This window comes from Monodelphis domestica, chromosome 3, assembly GCF_027887165.1.
Source record: "Monodelphis domestica isolate mMonDom1 chromosome 3, mMonDom1.pri, whole genome shotgun sequence".
NCBI lineage: Eukaryota > Metazoa > Chordata > Mammalia > Didelphimorphia > Didelphidae > Monodelphis > Monodelphis domestica.
In genome coordinates, this window is record NC_077229.1 from 317,064,183 (window position 1) to 317,085,254 (window position 21,072).

Genomic DNA, 21,072 nt, shown 5'->3' on the forward strand with positions numbered 1-21,072 from the left:
CTTCTTTGTATCTCCAGTGCTTAGCACAGTATAATAGGTGCTAAGAAAGGATATTTTCAACTTAATTCATGAAAGGCTTTGTTTACAATTAAAGGAATTTTGGGCATGAACAGGTGGGGAGAGTTTTCTCCCAAAGGTACTTTGTATAAGTCCAGATGTCCTCCTGCCCATGTTCTATGTGTCTTACTTATTGAAGTAGTTCAGTATAGTGGAAAGAATGATGAAATTGGATTCAGGGGAGATCATAGCTTGAATTTCAGCTCTTGCAGTAGTTTGATTGGCCAAATTTTTTAGCATCTCTGAACCAACCTTTGTTTCCTCATCTACATAATAAGGTTATAGATATTTGAGATGCCCACCTCACAAGAGTGTGAGGAAAAACAATCTATAAACATTGAAATGCTAAATAAATGAGAATAGTAGTAGTTATATTTTAGGAACCTAGAGTCCTTGCTGCTCTTAGATGTGTAGTTTGTATTTTAGGACACACGACATTATTTCATCTTCCCTTTATCTCCCCCTTATTATGGGTATTACCCAAAGGCTCTGTCCTAGGCTTTCTCCTCCCTTTACACTTTGTCCCAAATGTTTTAATGACTATCTCTGTGCTATTGAGTCTTAGATATATTTATCTAGCCCTTCTGTCTTTCCCCAATTCCAGTTCTGCATCACCAGCTAGCTGCCTTTTGGACATTTTGAACTGACCTGTAACAATCTCAAATTCGACGTGTCCCAAATTGAACTCATTATCTTTTCACCAAAATGTACCTATTTGCCCAACTTCCTTATTTCTTTCTGACCCTTCTGGTGACTTAGGTTTACAGCCTCTGTGTCAGTCTCAACTCCTCTTTATCACTTATTCCTTATTGTTCATCATTGCTCATTCTTATTGATTCTGTATCTACCACAGTTCTTGGCATCTCTCTCTGCTTGCTAGATTGTCAGCTCCTGGAGGGCAGAGAATATTTCTCCTTTGTTTTTATAGCCCCACCATCTGGACCTGATACTGGAACACAAGGCTGGCAGAGTAGTATGCTATTGCATTAGAGGCAACTAGATGGCACAGTGGACAGAGCACTTAGGTCTGAATTCAGGAAGATCTCAGTTCAAATTTGGTCTTATACTTTCTAGCTGTGTGAGACTAGGCAAGTTGCTTAACCTCTGTTTTCCTCAGTTTCCTCAAATATAAAATGAATATAATGCCACCTGAGGCCCAGGGTTGGTTTGTTGTGAGAATAACATGAGATATACTTAGCACAGTACCTGGCAAGTAATGAGCACTATATAAATGATACTGCTGTTATTATTAAAATGTAATTGCATATAATTTTGAGTTGAACTCTTCCTGAGTTACCTGAAAACATTCCCAGGAAGGGAAAAGACCAAGAGTTTTGGGTTCTAACTCTTTTTGTAAGCTGTATCATTTCCCCAAATAGCTTGTAATACTGTCTATGTGCTATATATCATGCAGTGGGTTTGTGTTTATATGTCTTTTTTAATGTAAACTCTTTAAAGGCCTTGTCTTCTACATGTTGATATAGAATGGTTCCCTGGATGATGTAGTTTGGGTGCTGATTTTTTTTTGCGAAGTTGTTGATAGTGGTGCATGGAGGAAATCAAGACATATGGATTCCAGGGCTTCTACTTAATTTAGCATCTGATCTTAGGCACCTAATCTTTCTGAGCCTGGCTTTATACACTATGGAAATAGTCTCATAAAGTCTAAGGACTTTGTGAGTTTTATATGTATCTCTTTAATCTCATTAAAAAAATTAAACAAATTAATTGGGTTGAATTTTTGAATTATTGTTTATCTGTAAATATAAAATACCTTGCCCACTTACTTTATAGGGTAAGGAGCAAATGAGCTAATTAATGCATGCACATATGCTTTATAGATTATTAAACATATGCAAATAGAAGATACTTTTATTAAGAAGGATATGGGGTATTTATTCAGCTCAAAAAGGTTTTAAAATTTTTTTATTTTATTTTCATGGAAAACACTTTCATATTGGTCATTGTTATAAGAGCACACTCATGTAAAATCAAAACCCCCAAATAAAATCATAAATACACTGATGTGAAAGACAATATGCTTTGATCTGTATCCATCGGACTCCAACACTTCTTTGGAGTTTTCTTTATAATTTCTCCATATCTGTATCAAGTCACACCATTTCCAAATGTCTTTACTCATTATAAGAAGTTCTGAGTGTAGGATTGCCAATATGAGGAGTGGAATAATGGAGATATTTAGCCTTTCAGCTAGAGAGGACTAGGATATTTTAAATGAAGTATCCTGGGAAACTCATCAGTCAAGATAGTTTTTCTGAATTTTTATAGTGCTTTCTTTGATGGTTAAGATTCATGAGAGAGATGTCCAAGTCAGTTCTCCACCTTCCTTGATTTTCTGGGATTTTCATGTGAGAGAGGATTGTAATCAATAATTCCCCCAACTCTTCCTTTCTGAAACTTTACTAACTACTCATTAAAAGAGTGGTGCTAACCTCTCCTCTATTGCTTAGGAATTAAAGCATAGTATTATGATATATACTGTTGACTTTCCTCTCCCAAACCTCAAGCCTAGTCTCAATCAAAATTCTGGAGAAGGGAAAAGTAATTCTACTTAAAAAAAAGATTTAACCTTTTGTCTAGTGGGTAGAGTGCCAGACCTAGAGATGACAAGTCCTAAGTTCAAATCAGTCCCTTCCTAGCTGGATGGCCCTGAGCAAATCCCTTTACCCCCCATTGCCTAATCCTTGCAATTATTGCCCCCTTGGAACCGATGTTAAATATTGATTGTAAGACAAAGGGTCTTTAAAAAAAAAAAAAGAAGATAATTTTAATTTGTGCACAATCACAGTTTTATTGAGAATATTTTTCTCTTGATTCACAAGTATCTTTTTAATTTTTTTTTAAACCCTTACCTTCCGTCTTGGGTGGGGCAGGGTCAAGTGACTTGTCTAGGGTCACACAGTTGGGAAGTGTCTGAGACTAGATTTGAACCTAGGACCTCCTATCTCTAGGCTAGGCTCTCAATCCACTGAGCTACCTAACTGCCCCCTCACAAGTATCTTTTTTAAGTGAATAGTGTTATTGTATTTAAAACTTTGAGGTTTCTATAATCCTATAACCACTGCATTTTAAAGTTGTGAAAGTTTACTATTCTTGTATCACTTTGAGTTTTGCATGATTAAAAAAAATTAAAGTGATTTAATGTTTTTGTATCCTGATAAATCAGATATACTTGGCATTTTTTGTTTGCCTTCAAATTTTATTTTCCCTTTATTTTTACAGGTTTATAAAGTATTAGTTTCAGTTGGAAGGAATGAATGGTTTGTCTTCAGGAGATATGCTGAATTTGATAAGCTTTATAACACAGTGAGTAAGATTCTGTCTATAAAATTCAATCAAATCAAAAATCATCCTAGAAAAATCCAACAACAAAGAGTATTTAATCTCATGAATAAAAGGGACATGCTTTATAAAAAATAGCATCTTGATATATATATATTTTTTTTTTAGCTTAAAAGTAAAGAGAGATTTATTAGTAATGTTGCATTTTTGGCAAGCAAGACAGCATGAGTGGAGCAATCTAGGAGGTTGCTCCCCAAATGCCTCAGTTCTGGGGTTTTTATATTCAATGAAGACTTGTTTATGGGGTTGGGGAGGAGTTTTCCCTGAAGGCATGGGGGTGGTTCTCAGGATTTGGATCAATGGGACAATCCAAGGAGGATAATCCTCTCAGGGTCAGCTGTTTTGGGTTGGGAGTCTGAGGGTGTAAGGGAGCAAAGGAATTTCCCTGATAATAGTTTGTCTGAGTTTCTGGGGGTACAATGACCATGATATCTCCCCCCTCTCCAAATATCTAAGGGGAAATGGGGCAATGGTCTCAGTTTTCTGTAGCTTCTTCAGAGCTGAGAATGGTTGTAGAGCTGTCCCTGCCTATTGTCAGGAGAGAGAGGCATTGGCTATAGGCAATATCCAGGGCTTCAGGCTGGGAAGGTTGCAGGGTTGTAATGGCGTCTCAGTGACTCCAATGGGAGCTTTCATCCTACAAGCAACTAGAGAATTGACAAGGTTACAAATCAGAGAATTAGCTGTCCAGCTGGCAGGATTTGCATGATTAAAAAACAGGAAAAGACAGAAAGTATAAGAAAAGGATAGTCATGGCTAGAGCAAGAGAGATTTGAAATAACAAGGAGGAAGGGAGTGGATAGAATGACTGGATGATGCTACTCCCATTGAGGTGTTAGCTGATTTGATCTGCTCCATGTTTTCTGGTATACCCAATCTTCTGTTTGGGCTGGGTGGAAGGATTCCTCTTTATCTTCTCTTGAGGGCTTGGGAAGGATATTATTATTGTAGTCTCTCAGAACCTGCTGGATAGGGCCAAGTTGCTTAGAAAACCTAACAAGGCTGAGGATTTCTGTATCTAAAGGAACATCAGAGGTTAGAAAAGCAGTCTCATACAACTGTTCAAATGGACTCAACCCTAGATTTGCCCCTAGAAGGGCTATCCTGATTCTGATTAGGGCAATTGTGAGAGCTTGGTATTTAGTGAGAAGGTCTCTAGTGATCCATGGGTGGCTTTTAGTCTCTAGAATACTGTAGCCGAAACTAATCTTAAGTATGGTATGACTAACCAGATCTAATTTTTTTGAGAAGTAACCCATGGATAGGCCATGCTTCTTGCTTATCAAGAGTGCAACATGGCCATTTATCATTACAAAAAAAAAATTAGTTTCTCTTTTTTCAAATTGTATAGATCCAATTTTTCCCAATTTTCAAGTATACACCCCAAAAGGGAATCTTGGAGTATGTTCTGTCTCTGTCCCATTTTGATGTGCAATGGCCAATTCCACACCGAGGGTCAACAACTGCATCTGCTCGACCTATAGCACTCATGTTAGTGAGGTGAGAATCTCCTCTTCAACAAAATGTCTTCTAGTATAAAAAAGGGAAGCCGATAGAGACCCTAGATCTAGCAGACAGGCGGACTTGACTTATGGGGCCAGAGGGAGAGAGAGCACAAAAGAGGTCCTACAAAGATGTCACCCAAAAGATGGGGGTTTCAGGAGTCTAAGAAAGGCTCCTTCCTACCTGAGAAGCTGTGTCCTCATGGAGGATACAGGTTAGCCAAACATTGGGTGCCAGATGTTCTGGGTTACAGATGTGTACCCCTGTGGTTCGGGAAGGATACCTTTTGCAAGAATACAAGACTTGAGGGGGCAGCTGGGTAGCTTAGTGGATTGAGAGCTAGCCCTAGAGACGGGAGGTCCTAGGTTCAAATCTGGCCTCAGACACTTCCCAGCTGTGTGACCCTGGGCAAGTCACTTGACCCCCATTGCCTAGCCCTTACCACTCTTCTGCCTTGGAGCCAATACACAGTATTGACTCCAAGACGGAAGGTAAGGGTTTAAAAAAAAAAAAAAAAAGAATACAAGACTTGAAATTTAGCTATAAAGTAAAGAGAGATTTATTAGTAATGTTGCATTTTTGGCAAGCAAGATGGCATGAGTGGTGCAACCTAGGAGGTTGCTCCTTGATAATTTTTTTAAAGCATAAATTATCCTAAATTTGTCACATGATCTTTTGAAGTATATCTCAGAAGCTTAACACATTTAAAATACCCATCAGAGGCTATGAGGGGACTGCATTCCATCTTCCTGGTCATTTTTACTAATGTTCCTTGATGAATCCAACAATTGATTAGTTTTTATAGCCTCTTTATAGTCCAACCATCTGTTCTGAGCCTAGCTATTTTTTCTCTAAGATGACTTTTATGTACACTTGCAGATATCTCAATTTTCCTAGGCATAAAGGACTTGACACATCTGAAATAAGTAGCTGACCCTCAGAAATTCCCCTCAACCTCTGGTAATGAGAATATTTGCTATTTAAACTCTGGAAACATGTTTTTCCAGTTTTATGTTCATTCAGTATTAATCCCACCTGATTAACAGTTGTAGATATTTTTAAAAATAGGGGCCCAGCATATAATCCTGCTAATTTTAAAGGAATAACCCCAAAGGTAAAAATTATCTTTATTTTTTCCTTTTAAATTGAAGGCTGGAATAAATGATTAAGCTTAACACTATGATTTCTCTCATAAGTCAGGGTTCTTGGTTTGAAATCTTTTTCATTCAGGGATAAGACAATAATCCTTATGTTTCTAGTCCTTAATTTTATTTCATTATAATTAAAATGCAGTGGGGTATGGAGGAAAGATCAATACATTTACCCTCAGGAGATACTTAGCCTTTAAAGCTACATGGTAAGTGACTTAACCCCTCTGCTCATTTGTGAAATAAAGAGAATAATACCTTTAGTACCTATCTTTCATTGTAATTACAAAGAAAAAATAAGATAATGTTTGTAAAGCACTTTGTAAATTTTAAAAGCATATCAGTGTCTGCTAGTATTGTTTTTTCAGTTTTTTGGTTTTTTTGATAATACCTTCAGATGGAAACCTTCTAGTATTGGCTTGGGAAAGGCTGCAGTCTACAAATGAGCCAAGTTAAGTATTGACAGACTTAAAATGAGAAATCAAAAAATTGGATGATTTGATTTTTCAATGGTAAAGCTCTGAAACTGATAGAAATACCCTTAGTCTAATGAAACTCCCTAATTATTTTTTTAATTAGAATTAGAGAAGGGACTCTCAATTTGTATACCAGTATATGGCACATAGTAGGGTGCTTAACAAATTTTTATTGATTAATTGATTATTCTTAGAGAGAAGGTATCAAGAATAACAGTTTTTAGATTGTAATTATTAATTTAACTGATGGTACTCTTAACGTGCAATCTTTGCCCAGAGATTGATGAATTGGTATACATGGAGACCCTAAGCCATATCTGACCTAATAATAGTGATATAAATTAAACTGAAAAATGTTTTGGAGGCAAATGGGAAAGATGGATCCTAGATTCTCCTTGAATAGATGAATAAATAATTTGATGGAGCTGATCCTGTGCTCCCCAAAATAAGGACCATAATTTCATGGAGCACTTGTTCTTTTCACCATACACATAATAGTCTAAACAACTAGACTACTCCGAAGACAGTTACAGTTTTTTTTAAAATCTGATGCAAAGGGTAACAAAGTAGAGAAATTCTATAAGGAACTTGAAAAGATATTAAGAAACAAATGACTTGACAATACTGTACCAGGGAACACCAACAATATAGGACAGTGCAATTCATTATCAAGAATATAAAGGCTCTAGAGGGCTTCAGGACTGTTTGGGACTCGTGCTTATACATCATAAAGTCTTCAAGTGTAATTAGAATGTGACCATAAATCCAGAAAGGTGCAGGCAAGAGAAAAAAAGTTGTAGGGGATAGAGATGAGTACTGCACACTTGAAAGGGGGCAAGTCAAGTGGCACATTGGATAGAGTACCAGGTCTGAAGTTAGGAAAATCTGATTTCAAATTTGGCCTCAATACTTACCAGCTGTATGACCTTGGGAAAAAAGTCACTCAGACCCATTTGCCTCAGTTCCTCATCAGTAAAATGAATTGGAGAAGGAAATAGCAAACCATTTCTTTTCAGGAAAACCCCAAATGGGGTCATGAAGCATTGTACTCAACTGAAATGATTCAATAACAATACTTTTAAAGACAGGGAATAACTGTTACAGACCTAGAATTTGCTTCAGAATTGGATGGATGATCAGATCATTGACTAGGTCAAGGATAAAGTCTAAATGGGAATAAAAGGTGAATATGCTATGTCCAGTTATAGTAGGTCCATTTCCCTTCTTTTAAAGTTCTTGATTCCAAAAATTAGAAATGAAAATTTATCTGATGCCATGCCTACTTACTATGGTTGTCCCACAAAGTTCTATCTTCGGCCCTCTTTTCTCTCATCCTATCTCTGTTCTTGTGGCTTCAGTTATCAATATCTAAATAATTCTCAAATGTGTGTGGCTGTCTATATAGTCCCCAGTAGCTGTTTCTCTCCTGAATGCTTCTCCCATATCACCAACTTCCTGTTGGACAGTTTATACTAAATATCCCATAGACATCTCAAATTCATGTATCCAAAATAGAACTCATTCTCTCTCTTTCCCAACCTGCCTTTTTATGAACTTCACTTCAAGGGTACCACCATCCTCTCAGTTCACCTAGATTTCCAGCCTTGGGGTCATCCTTGGCTCCTCCTTGTCTCTGAACCTCCTCCAGGCAGTTGCCAGATCTTGCCTCTTTTGCTCACATCTCCTACCCCTTTTCTCTGCTCACATAGTCACCCCCAAATACAGGCCCTTCTCACCTCTTGCCTGGATTATTGCAGTAGCCTCCTCATTGGTCTCCTTGCCTCTGGTTCCATCTACCATATGCTAAAGTACAGGTCTGAATATGGCTTATCCTGTGCCACCTCAGGAAACTCCAGTGACTTTCTGTTACTTTGTTGATCAAACCTAGAGTCCTCATAGCTCTTTACAATCTTGTTCTTTCCTACTTTTCTGATTTTCTTCCATTTTTCCCTGTGTACGTTCAGACTAGCTGCACAGTGCTGTGGAGAAAGGGCCAGCTATGTCCACCAGTTGCCAGCATACATGAAAAAGAGAAGCATCTTGAGAAAGCGATAGGAAGTATGGCAGGTGCCAGGCAAGTCAAGCCACTGTTAACATCTTGACAGTCACCTCTCCTCCAACCTAGTCGGAGACATCCCAGAACCTGAGGTCCAGGAGCTCCAAGATATGGTTGTCCTTTGTTTTTGAAGAGAACCAGTGACATCATTGGTGATGTCTTGACTAGTATATTAATTGAATTTAAGAGAGGCAGAGTTGCACCGAGTTGTCAGCCTTACTCTCTCTTCCAGTAATTAAGATGACTGGTGATGGCCCAGGATGTAGTGTATGAGCTTGGTATTTTCCATGTCTTATCAAGCTTGAGGGGCTCCTTAGCACCCATATCTGCCATCCTCATGGCCCTTGAAATATATTATTCTCATCTACCCATTTCTCCAGGGCAGTTTTCACATGCTTGAGCAGACATCCCCCTAATTTACTGACAGTTTGATGCCTGTCAGTCTGTGTGCCTTTGGTTTTACTAGGATGTGGTCACTGTGAAAGCTACAGCTTCTTGGAGGCACTAGTGAGAATGTGAAGATGTGATCAACTCCACCCTACTTATTCTTTAGATTTTAGCCACCAGGATTATATATACCCCCACTTAAGTATTAAGGTGGTGAGGTCTATGACCCATGTGTGCTAGCAAGTGATGAATCAGAAACAACTGACTGCCCCCTGCGCAGTCCAAAGCCAAGTTTTAGCTGCCATTGGTATACATGTGTAAAGGTGGACCACAGGCACAGGAAGTGATGCAAAGAACTTCCTTTAAATTTGGTGGTCACTTCCTGTGAGGGATCTTAGCCTTGAAACTTGGCCTTGGAGGAGCTCGGGCTTGAGACCTCATACTGCTTCCCTTTGGACTGACATGTGGTGAGTGAAAAGTGTTGACTTCCTTTCCTTGGCTTTTCTGGAGACACTAGCCTTTGGAGAGGCCTTTCCTGTTGATCATACTTGTAAATATTCAGTCCAACCATAATTTTTATCCCTTACATTCTAAGAAGAGCAGGGCCTACCACAACCCAAATCTGCTTCCAGCCTAGTGCTGCAGCAGTCATCAGGGGAATCCACCTTGCATAGATGTGATCTGTAAATTGTTTCTCCTGGTGCTGCAGCCTCTGCCTCCTTAGCATTCCATAGATTCCGCTTATGGTTACTAAAATCTTAGAAAATAAAAAAGTTTACATCATGAAAGTCCTTTGCACATATTCTAATGATTCAGTATCAATGGAGTGGAAATAACATTAAAGATGATATTAAAGATATCATTAAAGATGATATCTGACTTGGCATCTGAAATCTCCTGTGTGTGCTGTCTCCCTTAAGAGTTTTAGCTCCTTTAGAGCAGGAGCTGTCTTGCTTTTCAATTAGGAAGTACTTAATAAATAACTTTGCACCCCTTCTTAGAATTCCTGGCTTCCTTCAGTAGCTCCAGCGCCTCTTCTAAAGCAAGCGCTTTTCCTGGGATTTTTTATTTCTAGAATTTCCCCCCTCTTATACTATCTTCTATCAATTCTGTATGTGTTTTTCTTTATATATACTGTATGCCTTTTTAGAATGAGAGCTTCTTTAGGATAGGGACTGCTTATGCCTTTCTTTGTGTCATCATTGCTTATCATAGTGACTGGCACAGAGTGAAAGTATGTTGTTTATTGATATAAAAAAGTCATCAGGAAAGAAGAAGCTCAGAGACCAAAAGCTACCTTAGCCAGAAAGCCCTTCAACTTCTTGTCAGGTAAAAGAAGCACTATTTCCCCTCCCCTTCTCACTCCCCAAGAATAACATTGTTTATTAACGGGGGGTATGTAATTTCCATGAACAAAGAATGGATCTTTTTGCCAGCCTCCTTCCCTAAAATATAGTCCTGCCTCTTGCTTATAAAAGGAGTTGTCTGGATTGGGCTGATAGTTTGACCTTAGTGCCATCACTGACAGTTTCCATTGGTGGATATTTCAAACGTGGTGGATTTAGAGACCTCAATTCCTCCTCTTATTTCATCACTAGGGAAGCAGAACTTTGTTAATACTAGGAAGATGCCAGCTCAAGTTTTACTCTTTTGGAAACCATTTTACTTTTAAATGAGTCAAAGTTCCATAGCTAGAATTGCCTATTTTCCTTACAAGGGAAAAACGTCTTGTTTACAGATAATTAAGGAGCCAGTCTCCACCCTGCCTTTAACAAAAGACAAAAAGATCCAGCCCAATAAGATGCTAGGAGGCTTGGGAGTAAATTACTTTAGAAGCTGGCTGACCTTCAAAACTGAGGGTTAAGAAAAGTTTTATATAGAAATATTACAATTCAACCTTAGTTTTCCTCATTCTTCCACTCTGACTCATTGGGAGAATCATTCCATTATTCCAGGTGTAACATCTCTCCAATTTCAGGATTGTCTCACCAGGATATATAGAGATCTGAAGGTACTATACATTTCATGGAGAATGTTTAACTATGATATCATTATTGATAAAAGAGTTGACAGATTAGGGGGACAATCTTCTTTTTGGCACAAGGATTTTACAAAGTAAAATTACAGCACATGGAGAAAATATGAATGGGATATGTGACTCTATCCCCACTGTGTAGTTCATTATATCCAAAGAATCAGAGTCTCATGATGCAACAGTCTGATTTCTGGGGACATCCATTGCTGTCATCTTCCCCTTCTTAGACTTTCTGGAATAATGCTGGAAATGCATCATTTTCAGTTGTTGTAATTTAGTATTTGACCTTTGCTCTCTCCAGGCATTGATCTGTCTGCACAATAAACTTCTGATTCCAAAGTTAGTACTCTTGCCATGGACAGTGCTAATTCAAGTATAAGCTCATTTGCCAAATATCACAAGAAATTTGAAGGCCTAAGCAAAGCTGCCTTAGAGAACTTCAAAAAGCAGTTGAGTAGTAATTATACGATCTAGTTAAGCCAGAAATTGAGAGAATTTGTAGATGAAATGAAAAAGTAGAACAAGAAAATATGAAATAAAACAGATCGTTGGTATTTTAGAGTGGTTTACTTTAATGGCAATGAAAGTAGAACTATACAATATTCGGTCTCCAACATCTTAATACCTAACTTACTGTGAAGGTGACAACTTCACTTTAAAAAGTAAAAGGTAGAGCAGCTGAACCTGACCAGATATATACAGAAAGAATCCATGCTAATGAACGCAACATAATTTTAAGAGTACTCGGGAATAACTTTGAAAGATAGCTTAAGGGAAATTACAAAATCATGGAAATTATTGCAGTGTTTTAACCACCCTCCCAGAAAAAGTGTCCAAGAAGTCCCCTGCAATTATAAACCCATATATCTGCTTTTTTATCTCTATAAAAGCTTTGTGACAGTGATCCATTCATGCATCAGTGGTAACCTTAATGATAACATGAGAAGAGAATAGGCTTTTGCTGCTGTTTTTCTATAACAATTCAACATCATTACACATCCTGCTATGGTTGTTTATCAACATTTTGTTTCCAAGCATATAACTTAGTAAAACTAAATGCTGCCTTGAAAAGGCTTGCTTCAATACAACATCTCAGATATTCATCAAAATTATACAAGATTCTAACAGGGTTATGAGGAGTCCTTTTTTCAGTAATGGATTGAGTATTGATATCAATTTGTATTGAGTATTGATATCAATCAAAAAATATCAATATTGATATCAGGTATAAAACAGGAGAACTAGACTTTTTAGTTTGTTAGTAAGTTATTCTGTGCAATCAAATTGAAAGAAAGAGGGCTTATTACTTGCACCTGATATTGTGTTACTTACATAGTATCTACAGCTTTAAGAAATGTAGCCTCGGAATGCTATGTGGTTGTCAGTTTTGGAACATCATGATCATGGAAGAATCAAAATTACAAATAACCTAAAAGGGAATGGAGTGATGCATTGCAGATATAACATTGCATCTTCTTACTAATGATGATCCATGTTAGTGGCATAGGAAAAACAACAAAGATACATGATTGTAAAAGGAAGTGAGCTAGACATGTGAGAGAATGTGAGAGAAGATAGAATTCCCAAAAATATTAACAGGAACTTACTTGGTTTGGGTTGATCCTTTATGGTAGACTTTTGGAAAAACTCAAAAAAGTGCCAAAGTAAATGTAATCATTGGCACTTAATTATTACCATTAATTAGTAACTGGCACTTAATTATGTGGGAAATAACACCTCTGCAGAGAAGCTAAGCTTGTTTGCAGAGAAAATATACATTTTTTTAAAATCCTTACCTTCTTTATTGGCTCCAAGGAAGAAGAGTGGTAAGGGCTAGGCAATGGGGGTTAAGTGACTTGCCCAGGGTCACACAGCTAGGAAGTGTCTGAGGTCATATTTGACCTCCCATCTCTAGGCCTGACTCTCAATTCACTGAGCCACCCAATATACATCCAGCTGCTCCCAATATAATTTTTTTCTACCCTTTTTTTTTTGTCTATAATTTTTAAAGAAAATTTTAGGTTAACTCTAAAATGTCTTAAATGGTACACTAGGAAGAGCAGCTCTTTCCTATGTGACTAATATACTTTTAATGAATACAGTTTTCCCACTACTCAGTAATCCCAGCCATATTCTTTTTTTTTTTTAACTTTTACCTTCTTTCTTAGAATCAATACTAAGTATTAGTTCCAAGGCAGAAGGCTAGCCAATTGGGGTTTAAGTGACTTGCCCAGGGTCACACAGCTTAGAAGTGTCTGAAATCAGATTTGATCTATTCACTGAGCCACCTAGCTGCCCCTCCTACACAGTCTTTCTATCAAATCTAAGACATTTCATGGATAAAACTGGAGGGTGAATAAAGAAATGTGGCTGCTTTGATGTTTACAGAGTATCTGTAGGGTTTTTTGTTTTTTTTTTTAAACCCTTACCTTCCATCTTGGAGTCAATACTGTGTATTGGCTCCAAGGCAGAAGAGTGGTAAGGGCTAGGCAATGGGGGTCAAGTGACTTGCCCAGGATCACCCAGCTAGGAAGTGTCTAAGGCCTAATTTGAACCCAGGACCTCCTGTCTCTAGGCCTGACTCTCAATCCACTGAGCCATCCAGCTGCCCCCGTATCTGTAGGTTTTGAGGGAAAGTTCAAATGTGAACTTCCCTCAGGGCTCAGCGCAAGGATTTTCTCTGAAGTTTTTATGTATAAAAATAGACTATTTGTTGTAAATATAAAAGAATATAAGGATAAAAACGAGTACTATACTGCAGGGATCTATCTGCCCCCAAATCCACTGGATCCATAGGGGTTCTCTTTCCTGTTTTCACAGGCTACACTATCTCCCTGATATCTAAATAACCCCAAATTTTCCTTATTTATGCTACCTTTCACTATATCCTTATAAATTGTGAATTTTAGATTTACTCCACCCTGCTTCGTCTTTAGAATTCTACTAACTAGGAATGTATACACCCCCACTTAAGGATTAACTGTGAGGAGGATGGCCCATGACCAATATGTGCTGGCAAGTGACAAATCAGAAACAACTGACAGTCCCTTGGGCTGTCCTAAGCCAAGCTTAAGCTACGATTGGTACATGTGAGACGCAGGAAGTGATGTAAAGAACCGCCTATTTATTTCACAGCACTTCCTCTCTGGCTTGAGGGTGTGGGTAGCTCTCAGTGGATTGGGAGCTCTGGGTGGCATTTTGACTTTCTTGTGGTGTTTGGCCCTCTAGCGTGGTTTAGGAGAGGCGTCTTCCCTGAGCTACCTTGGTGAGTGGTAAGGCTGATTCCTCCTTTCCTTGACCTCCTAAAAAGTACTATCCTCCTAGGAGGCCCCTCATCTCGGAGGAGGCCTTATGGCTGGAAGACGAGCTAGATTTAATTTTCTGAGAAGGCCCCTTGGCTGAGGCCTCGGAACTTCCCTTGGCTTAGGCTAGGCCGGAGAAATCTTATGCCCGTTCCTCTCTCTCTTCTTAATTTCTTCCTACTATTGTAATTAAATCACCATAAAAATCCAAAATGACTTGAGTATTTTATTGGGATTGAATTTAAATCCCTGGCGACCACTGATATAAAAATACAACCCTAATTTTACCCCTAACAAGATTGTACTTAATAGTAATTCATTTATAAAGAGCAGAGATATAAAGTGGCTGAGCTGTGATGTTCACTCAGACTGGTAACAGGGAAACACCAAAATCTTTCAGGATCTATTTTCTTCTTCCAACTCCAGGCAAAACCAGAAAAAGATCAGAAATAGCAGCCGGTCCCTTTGACTCATGGGAAGCAAGCCACTGTCCCTCTCAGTCAAGAAACAAGCCAAACCTGTCCCTCTCACTCAAGAGAACAAGCCAAACTGTCACAGACTTCAGTTGGTTCTGTAGATCTTCTTTCTCTAAGCATTCCAGCAAACCTTGGCCCAGGTCTCTTCCAAAAAATTTTTTTCTTTTTTTTCTTTTTTTTTTTGCTGCAAAGAGTTATTCTGCTCTTTATCCCTGAAACTAATGCTATAAGATTTAACGTCTCTATATCATCCTTCTAATTCCCCTCTTCAAGCATATGAAGAGATTTAAAGAATCTCATGTGCTCTCTCATAACTATGTACTTCTAAAGCTATACCTAACCTTATTCTTAAATTTACCCAAAAAATCTTACCCTTACACTAATTTTATTCTAATCTTACTCTAAACCTTATCTACTCTAAGCCTATGCTAGGGATATTAATCAATCAAAGAAAAACTTTAAAAACAGAAAAAAAAGCAAAGCAAAGCAAACATAATTGTACATATACAAGTGCAAATATTACAAATACAGAAATCCCAAATGGAAAATATAAACTTTTTGAAAAATGAGAATATAGTTACAGAAAACCAATATAGCCTAAGCTTTACAAAAAAAATATCTAAATAACAACTATGCAAAACTCATCTTACCAATCCTATTTGAACAATTCAAACCAAAACTTTTTAACTATGCTAAAACTTTATCACTAATACAGAAAACCAAAACTGTTTCCATTAAACTCAGAATCAACCTGCTATACTAAGAAAATCAAAACCTTGGAACAATTTTAACTATGTATTCATATACAGAAATTTACAGATCTGTACAAATTCTACCCCTATGTATACTTTTTACATACATTTACAAATTTGTATCAAATTTTATACTATATACACTTTTTTTTACACACTGTGTATATGATATATATGTACAAATTATGTACAACTATTTACATTATGTATCAGGAAGATAAGCTTCCCCTTTACATTTGGACTTTCCCTCAAGGGTCAGCCCCTAAAGGGGCTCTTTACCCCTATCTTTATCCCTGTCTGATAGTATCCTTCTTGACGGGTGGTTACCCAAAGGGTCAGTGCTAGTACCTACTCATATGAGGTTGGCCAGTTTTGTTTGGTACCAAATTTCAGTCTACTTAAGTTACCTTTTAAAAAACTTTTATGAAAAGTTAATTGTTAGGTTAGTAAGTAATATAGAACAGCTTGACTTCACGAAAACAAGAGCAAAGGTATTTTTTCCTGTTGACTATCAATTGACTATCAGTATTTTCTTTGAGTTGGGGAATAAAAGTAACTAAATATGTAATGATTTAAATTTATAAAATATATTCTGTTTTTGTGGTTGTCATATGTCCCTTTCTTCAGATATAGATTACTGTGCATAGGAGCTCAGGGATTTAAACACTCATGGCACAAAAAACATTCCTGTAAATGTAAGTTGGATCATGATTTTACTACTGCTCCATATTTTGAATATCTGTATTCCTCTCTACTTAGTTTTTGGAGGAGTTAACTTATTTTATTAAATTTCATTAAGTTCAAAAAGGTAAAATATATAATTCAAACCACCTTTTTGAAACAAAATGGAAAGCTTGAAGCAAATAGTCATATTTTTAGTTCTTTTAAATTAAATTTGCATATATTTTTTAGAGATTGTGTTTTTGCAGTGTGTTCTCAGAACCTTTAAAGATTTTTTTAAAAATTTGTCTTCCCATTGGATATGAAACAGATTTGGAAGGGATAAATCTCTAGGTTTTTTTGTTTCCAGGAGGAAGAGATATAAGAGATGGAATCCAAGAAATTAAAATTTAAAAATCTATAACAATTAAGCATTTTATATTTACATACACACAACTATCTGTGTGCATGAATAGATGCACACGTTTGAACCTATGATTTCTTTGATGTAGAGAATTCTTGGGGTGGTGTGGAAACATTCTTACAGTGCAGATTTCATATATAGTAGTAAGTTTTTAAAGTGCTATCATTGAGGTCTTTGATAGTGATTTTTTTGATCCCTTTGTGTGACAATTATTGGATAGGTTGACTGACAATAATTTTTAGATAAAATAACAAAGTAGATAGGGTTGTGTTTTTTTTTTTAATTTTAAAAGAAAAATAATCCTATTAAAAGCTTTTTAAGTTATCTTATTTCCCATGTTGTTTTAATTTATGAGAGGCAAGTTCATTGCTATTCATTATTCCTTTCCCTAACACTCTTTTTTTTCCTTTCTTTGTGTATCTTTCTTGCTGTCTCCTCTTACATTTTTTTCTACCTTGCTTTCTCTTGAGCTCCTTCCCTTACTTTACTCTTTTTTCTTTCTTTTCTTTTCTTTCTTTCTTTCTTTAAGATGAGGTACAAAGAGGGGGAAATGAGAAGTGATATCAAGGTAGTAGTGATTAGTGGAAAAAAAGCACAGAATCTGACCAAAATTTCCCTGAGCCAGAAAATAATGTTCAGAGGTAAAACAAAAGATAAAGTAAAAATGCCGTATTCACATTTTAGTTGCCAACTGTAACTTAGTTCTCCTGCCTTCTTAAATTGTATGCTTAATCTCCTTTGTACCGCAAAAACTCTTATCTTTGCTTTACAACAGCTCATATTTAAATAGAACTTTATAGTTTGCTTAACAGTTAACATTCGTTATACTTTATCTTTGCAAGTAATATTATCCCCATTTCATAGATGAGGGAATTGAGACCAAAATTTGTGTTTCACTTCGGGATCATGCCTTGGTGAGGTAAAAAGATTTGACACATTTATTAATGTGCTAATGGGTGAAAACTTAAGTGATGGGCAACTAAGATGAAAAACATCATCATTAAGCAGTATATACTTAATAAGCATCACCTAGTGCCAAACTGTACTATTAGAAAATTCATCAATGGAAAGCCATTGTTATTTATATGAAGAAAACACCAGTGATGTGTTTTTCTTAATGGATTAAAATTGTTACTACCTACTAAAGTTTTAGGTAGTCTAAAAACTATATGATTCCTAATACTGGTCCCGTCCTCTTTAACTGCCATTCAGTTACTGCAAAAGTGAGAAGTCTCCCAATAAGACTGGTGTGTACCATTTTGTATTTTTCCTTTGTTTTATAGATTGGTGTGGCCAAAGAAATCCTCCCGAAGTAGAAAGCCTGTGAGGAATTGTTCTTGTCAGCTCAGCTAGCTTTGTAAACTTCAGATAGCACCTTGGTCTGTGGCAGAGCTCATTCTGCTGGCACAGCTCTCAAGAACCCAGAGTCATCTCTATGTCAGGTTGAGGCATCAGAGAAGGACTTTAGTGTTCATGCAAGTTAATACTGTTTACTGAATGCTCATATGCAATCATCTGTATAAGAAAGGACATCTTAGGCTAAAGCTTTTAAAAAATCAGATACTATATTTGGTTTCTGTGAATTAATATTTTATTTGTAAAACTGTTAGTGCATGTAATTTTATTTTTAAAATTTTAGCTAAAGAAACAGTTTCCTACTATGACAATGAAGATTCCTGCCAAAAGAATATTTGGTGATAATTTTGATCCAGGTAAGTAATAGCGTAATTGAAAATATTTTGCAAAAAGCAATTGTTAACTAACAATCATATGTTCAAGGACCAGCTAATATAGTCATATAGCATAATAATATTTTAACAATGTAATCATATGACTTGTGAAAGAAACAATAGAAGGATTTTGTTATATTTCTAAGTACTAGAACCATGTCAGATACATGTTGAGTAGCAATAAGTTGGCATTTTTGAGATGCTTATTTTGTTTACATATATGATTATATACACGTGCGTACACACATATGTTGATAATAGTTTTCTTTGTGAACTGTAAGGCAAATTGGAAATAAACATTCTAATTCTTAAATTACATGTTATATTCATATTAACAGATGGTATTTGTGGTGCTAGGGGAGATAAATAGTAAAATAATTATTGTAATAAAACTTTGGCTCCAAGAGTTGGAGGGACTACTTAGAAAAAGAGACAGTAAGTAGATAGGAAGAGGAAAAGATGAATGATGTGTTTCTCCCTACATAAGATAAAAATCTATTGCTTTATAGAGCTAAATCTGACCTTAGGGTTCTGATGAAACCAGATTAGTTTAGGGAGTTTAGCCCTGTTTAGTTATTTTGAACTCTTAAGTTTATTTGTACCCTTTGTTGTAATGTTAAGTTTACCCTAGTAAAGTGTTTAGGAACTGAAGCCTTGCAAGATGACATTGAAAACTGGGGGATATATTAAGGATCTAATTGGAAGTAAAAGCATCAAGCTACTTGGTATTTTGGCCAGATCAGTAGAATTAAAGACAAAGAGTGAGTAAGATCTGGTTATAATTCTGCATCTTAAGAGCCAAGGATTCAGTAGGTTCTCCCGTGTTTTCTGTAAGCATGGAACTCCTTTAGAGCCTGAAGAAAAGTAAAGAAAAAAAAATACAATTGTTACTGTAAGCCTAATATCTTTTAGAAATATAAGACATAAAGAAAAGATATTTGTGTGGTTTTGTTTTTTGTTTTTTTGTTTTGCTAGATGGTATAGCTTTTGGCATAGGAAACTACCTCTGCCATCAAGACTTCTTCAACTTAGGGTCTCAGAGTTGCTTGTATATGTATGTGTGCTTCCATATACAAATACACAATTAGGTAACAATGTAAGACAGTATATGATGAAATGTCAGAAAAAGTAACATAGGTAAGCTTCATAAGAAATCAAAGAAACGAGAGATCTGAGTGAGCACATAGGTTGAGAGAAGACCTATTAGAGGAAGTTTGGTTTGGGCTGGACCCTGGAGAGTCAATAGGATTGAAATGGATAAAGGAGGGAAGAAAAAGGTTTTGAAAGAGTGTAGATGGCAGCTTCAACAAAGTATAGTAAGGGGGAAGAAAGGGTATTAATCTTGCAGAAGGCAATGATCATATGAGGCATAGGAGGGAATAAGATTCAGTAGACCACGTGGTGCTGCATTATGAAAAGCTTTGAATGTTTGAGGAGTTTGGATTTTATTCTGTAAGCATTGGGGAGCCCTTTGGAATGTTTAAGCAGGGAAGTGTCATGACAAATTTGGAATTTGAGAAAGATCAGTCTGGAGGTGGTGTGTAGGTTGGGTTGGAGCAAAGAGGAAGGTGGCAAAGAGACTAGATAATAAAATGCAACAATTGTGTGATAAAGTTCTTTACTAGGGTGGTTTCAGTGAGAATAGAACAAAGGTAGCAATTTGAAAAATTTCTAAGAAGAATCAACAGAATTTGGTATCTAAATGTAGTAATGCAGAGAAAAGAATCAAAGAGTTTTGAAGTCTTTTGAAAGAAATAAGAAAGTTGTTTTGAGGAAAGAAAGGTTAATGAACATAATTTTGGAGTACCAAGTTTGAAGTAAAAGATCCCAAGATCACTGCCCTGAAAGAAGTTTGAAATTCAGAAATTCCAAGGACTGGACTAAAGAAAAAGTATTTCATAGGTCATAACACAGAGCTGTTTAATCTATGCCATAAGATCAGTTCACTAGAAAATTTAAAGAGACTATTGGCCATTATGCTTTTCCATTCATAAATTATATCTTATGCGAACTACTTGCAAAGCATTGTATTGGGTGCTGGAGAAGATATAAAAGAATGCCTGTTCTCAGGGAGCTTACAGTTTAGTAGGGATAACATATACAGGAAGGAAATAAAAGTTAGAATATTATAAGAGCAGAAGGAAAATAAATGCTACAAGATCAAAAAAAGGAAAGGTGCTGGTTGGACATTTTGTACTGGAATGTCTCACTGGCATTTCAACTCAACATATTGAATCAGAAATCATCATTTTCCCTTAGAGTACACTTGTCTTCTGAATTTCCTCATTATTGTTGAGAGTGTTACTGTCATCCTTCCATTCATTCAGGTTTGAAATGGTGTCTTCCTCAGCTCCTCTGTCTTTAAACCATTGCCAAGTTTTATCTTTTCTATCTCCACAGTATCTCTTGTTTGCATTCCTTCTTTTCACTCAAGACACCTCTAGTTCAGGTTCTCATCACCTTTTGCCTGGACTATTGCTATAGCCTTCTAATTGATCCTGCCTCAAGGCTCATTCCAATCCATCCTCAACAGAGTTGCCAAAGTGATTTTCTTTAAAGCAGATCTGAATACAGTGTCCCAAAAGTCTTCATGCAGTTGTAAGTCATTAAAACTTATGTGCAATTGAACTTTCATTTATTTATTTATTTGTTTGTTTGTTTGTTTTTAGGCCCTTACCTTCCACCTTTGAATCAATACTATGT

At 36.6% G+C, this 21,072-nt stretch overlaps 1 protein-coding gene across 13 annotated transcripts in view; it reads left to right on the plus strand.

The window, feature by feature from the left end:
• Positions 1–21,072, plus strand: part of SGK3 (serum/glucocorticoid regulated kinase family member 3) — a 151,125-nt gene that overhangs the window by 67,880 nt on the left and 62,173 nt on the right. For 2 of the 13 annotated variants that reach the window (XM_007487027.3, XM_007487026.2), the window contains exons 3-4: positions 3,301–3,384; positions 18,279–18,351. In XM_007487027.3, coding sequence (XP_007487089.1) covers positions 3,301–3,384; positions 18,279–18,351 — 157 coding nt within the window. Of the gene's footprint in view, positions 1–3,300; positions 3,385–13,113; positions 14,291–16,182; positions 16,251–18,278; positions 18,352–20,769; positions 20,968–21,072 lie in introns of those variants that run through there. The other 11 variants (XM_056823996.1, XM_016431497.2, XM_056823995.1 and 8 more) reach the window with 8 other exon arrangements.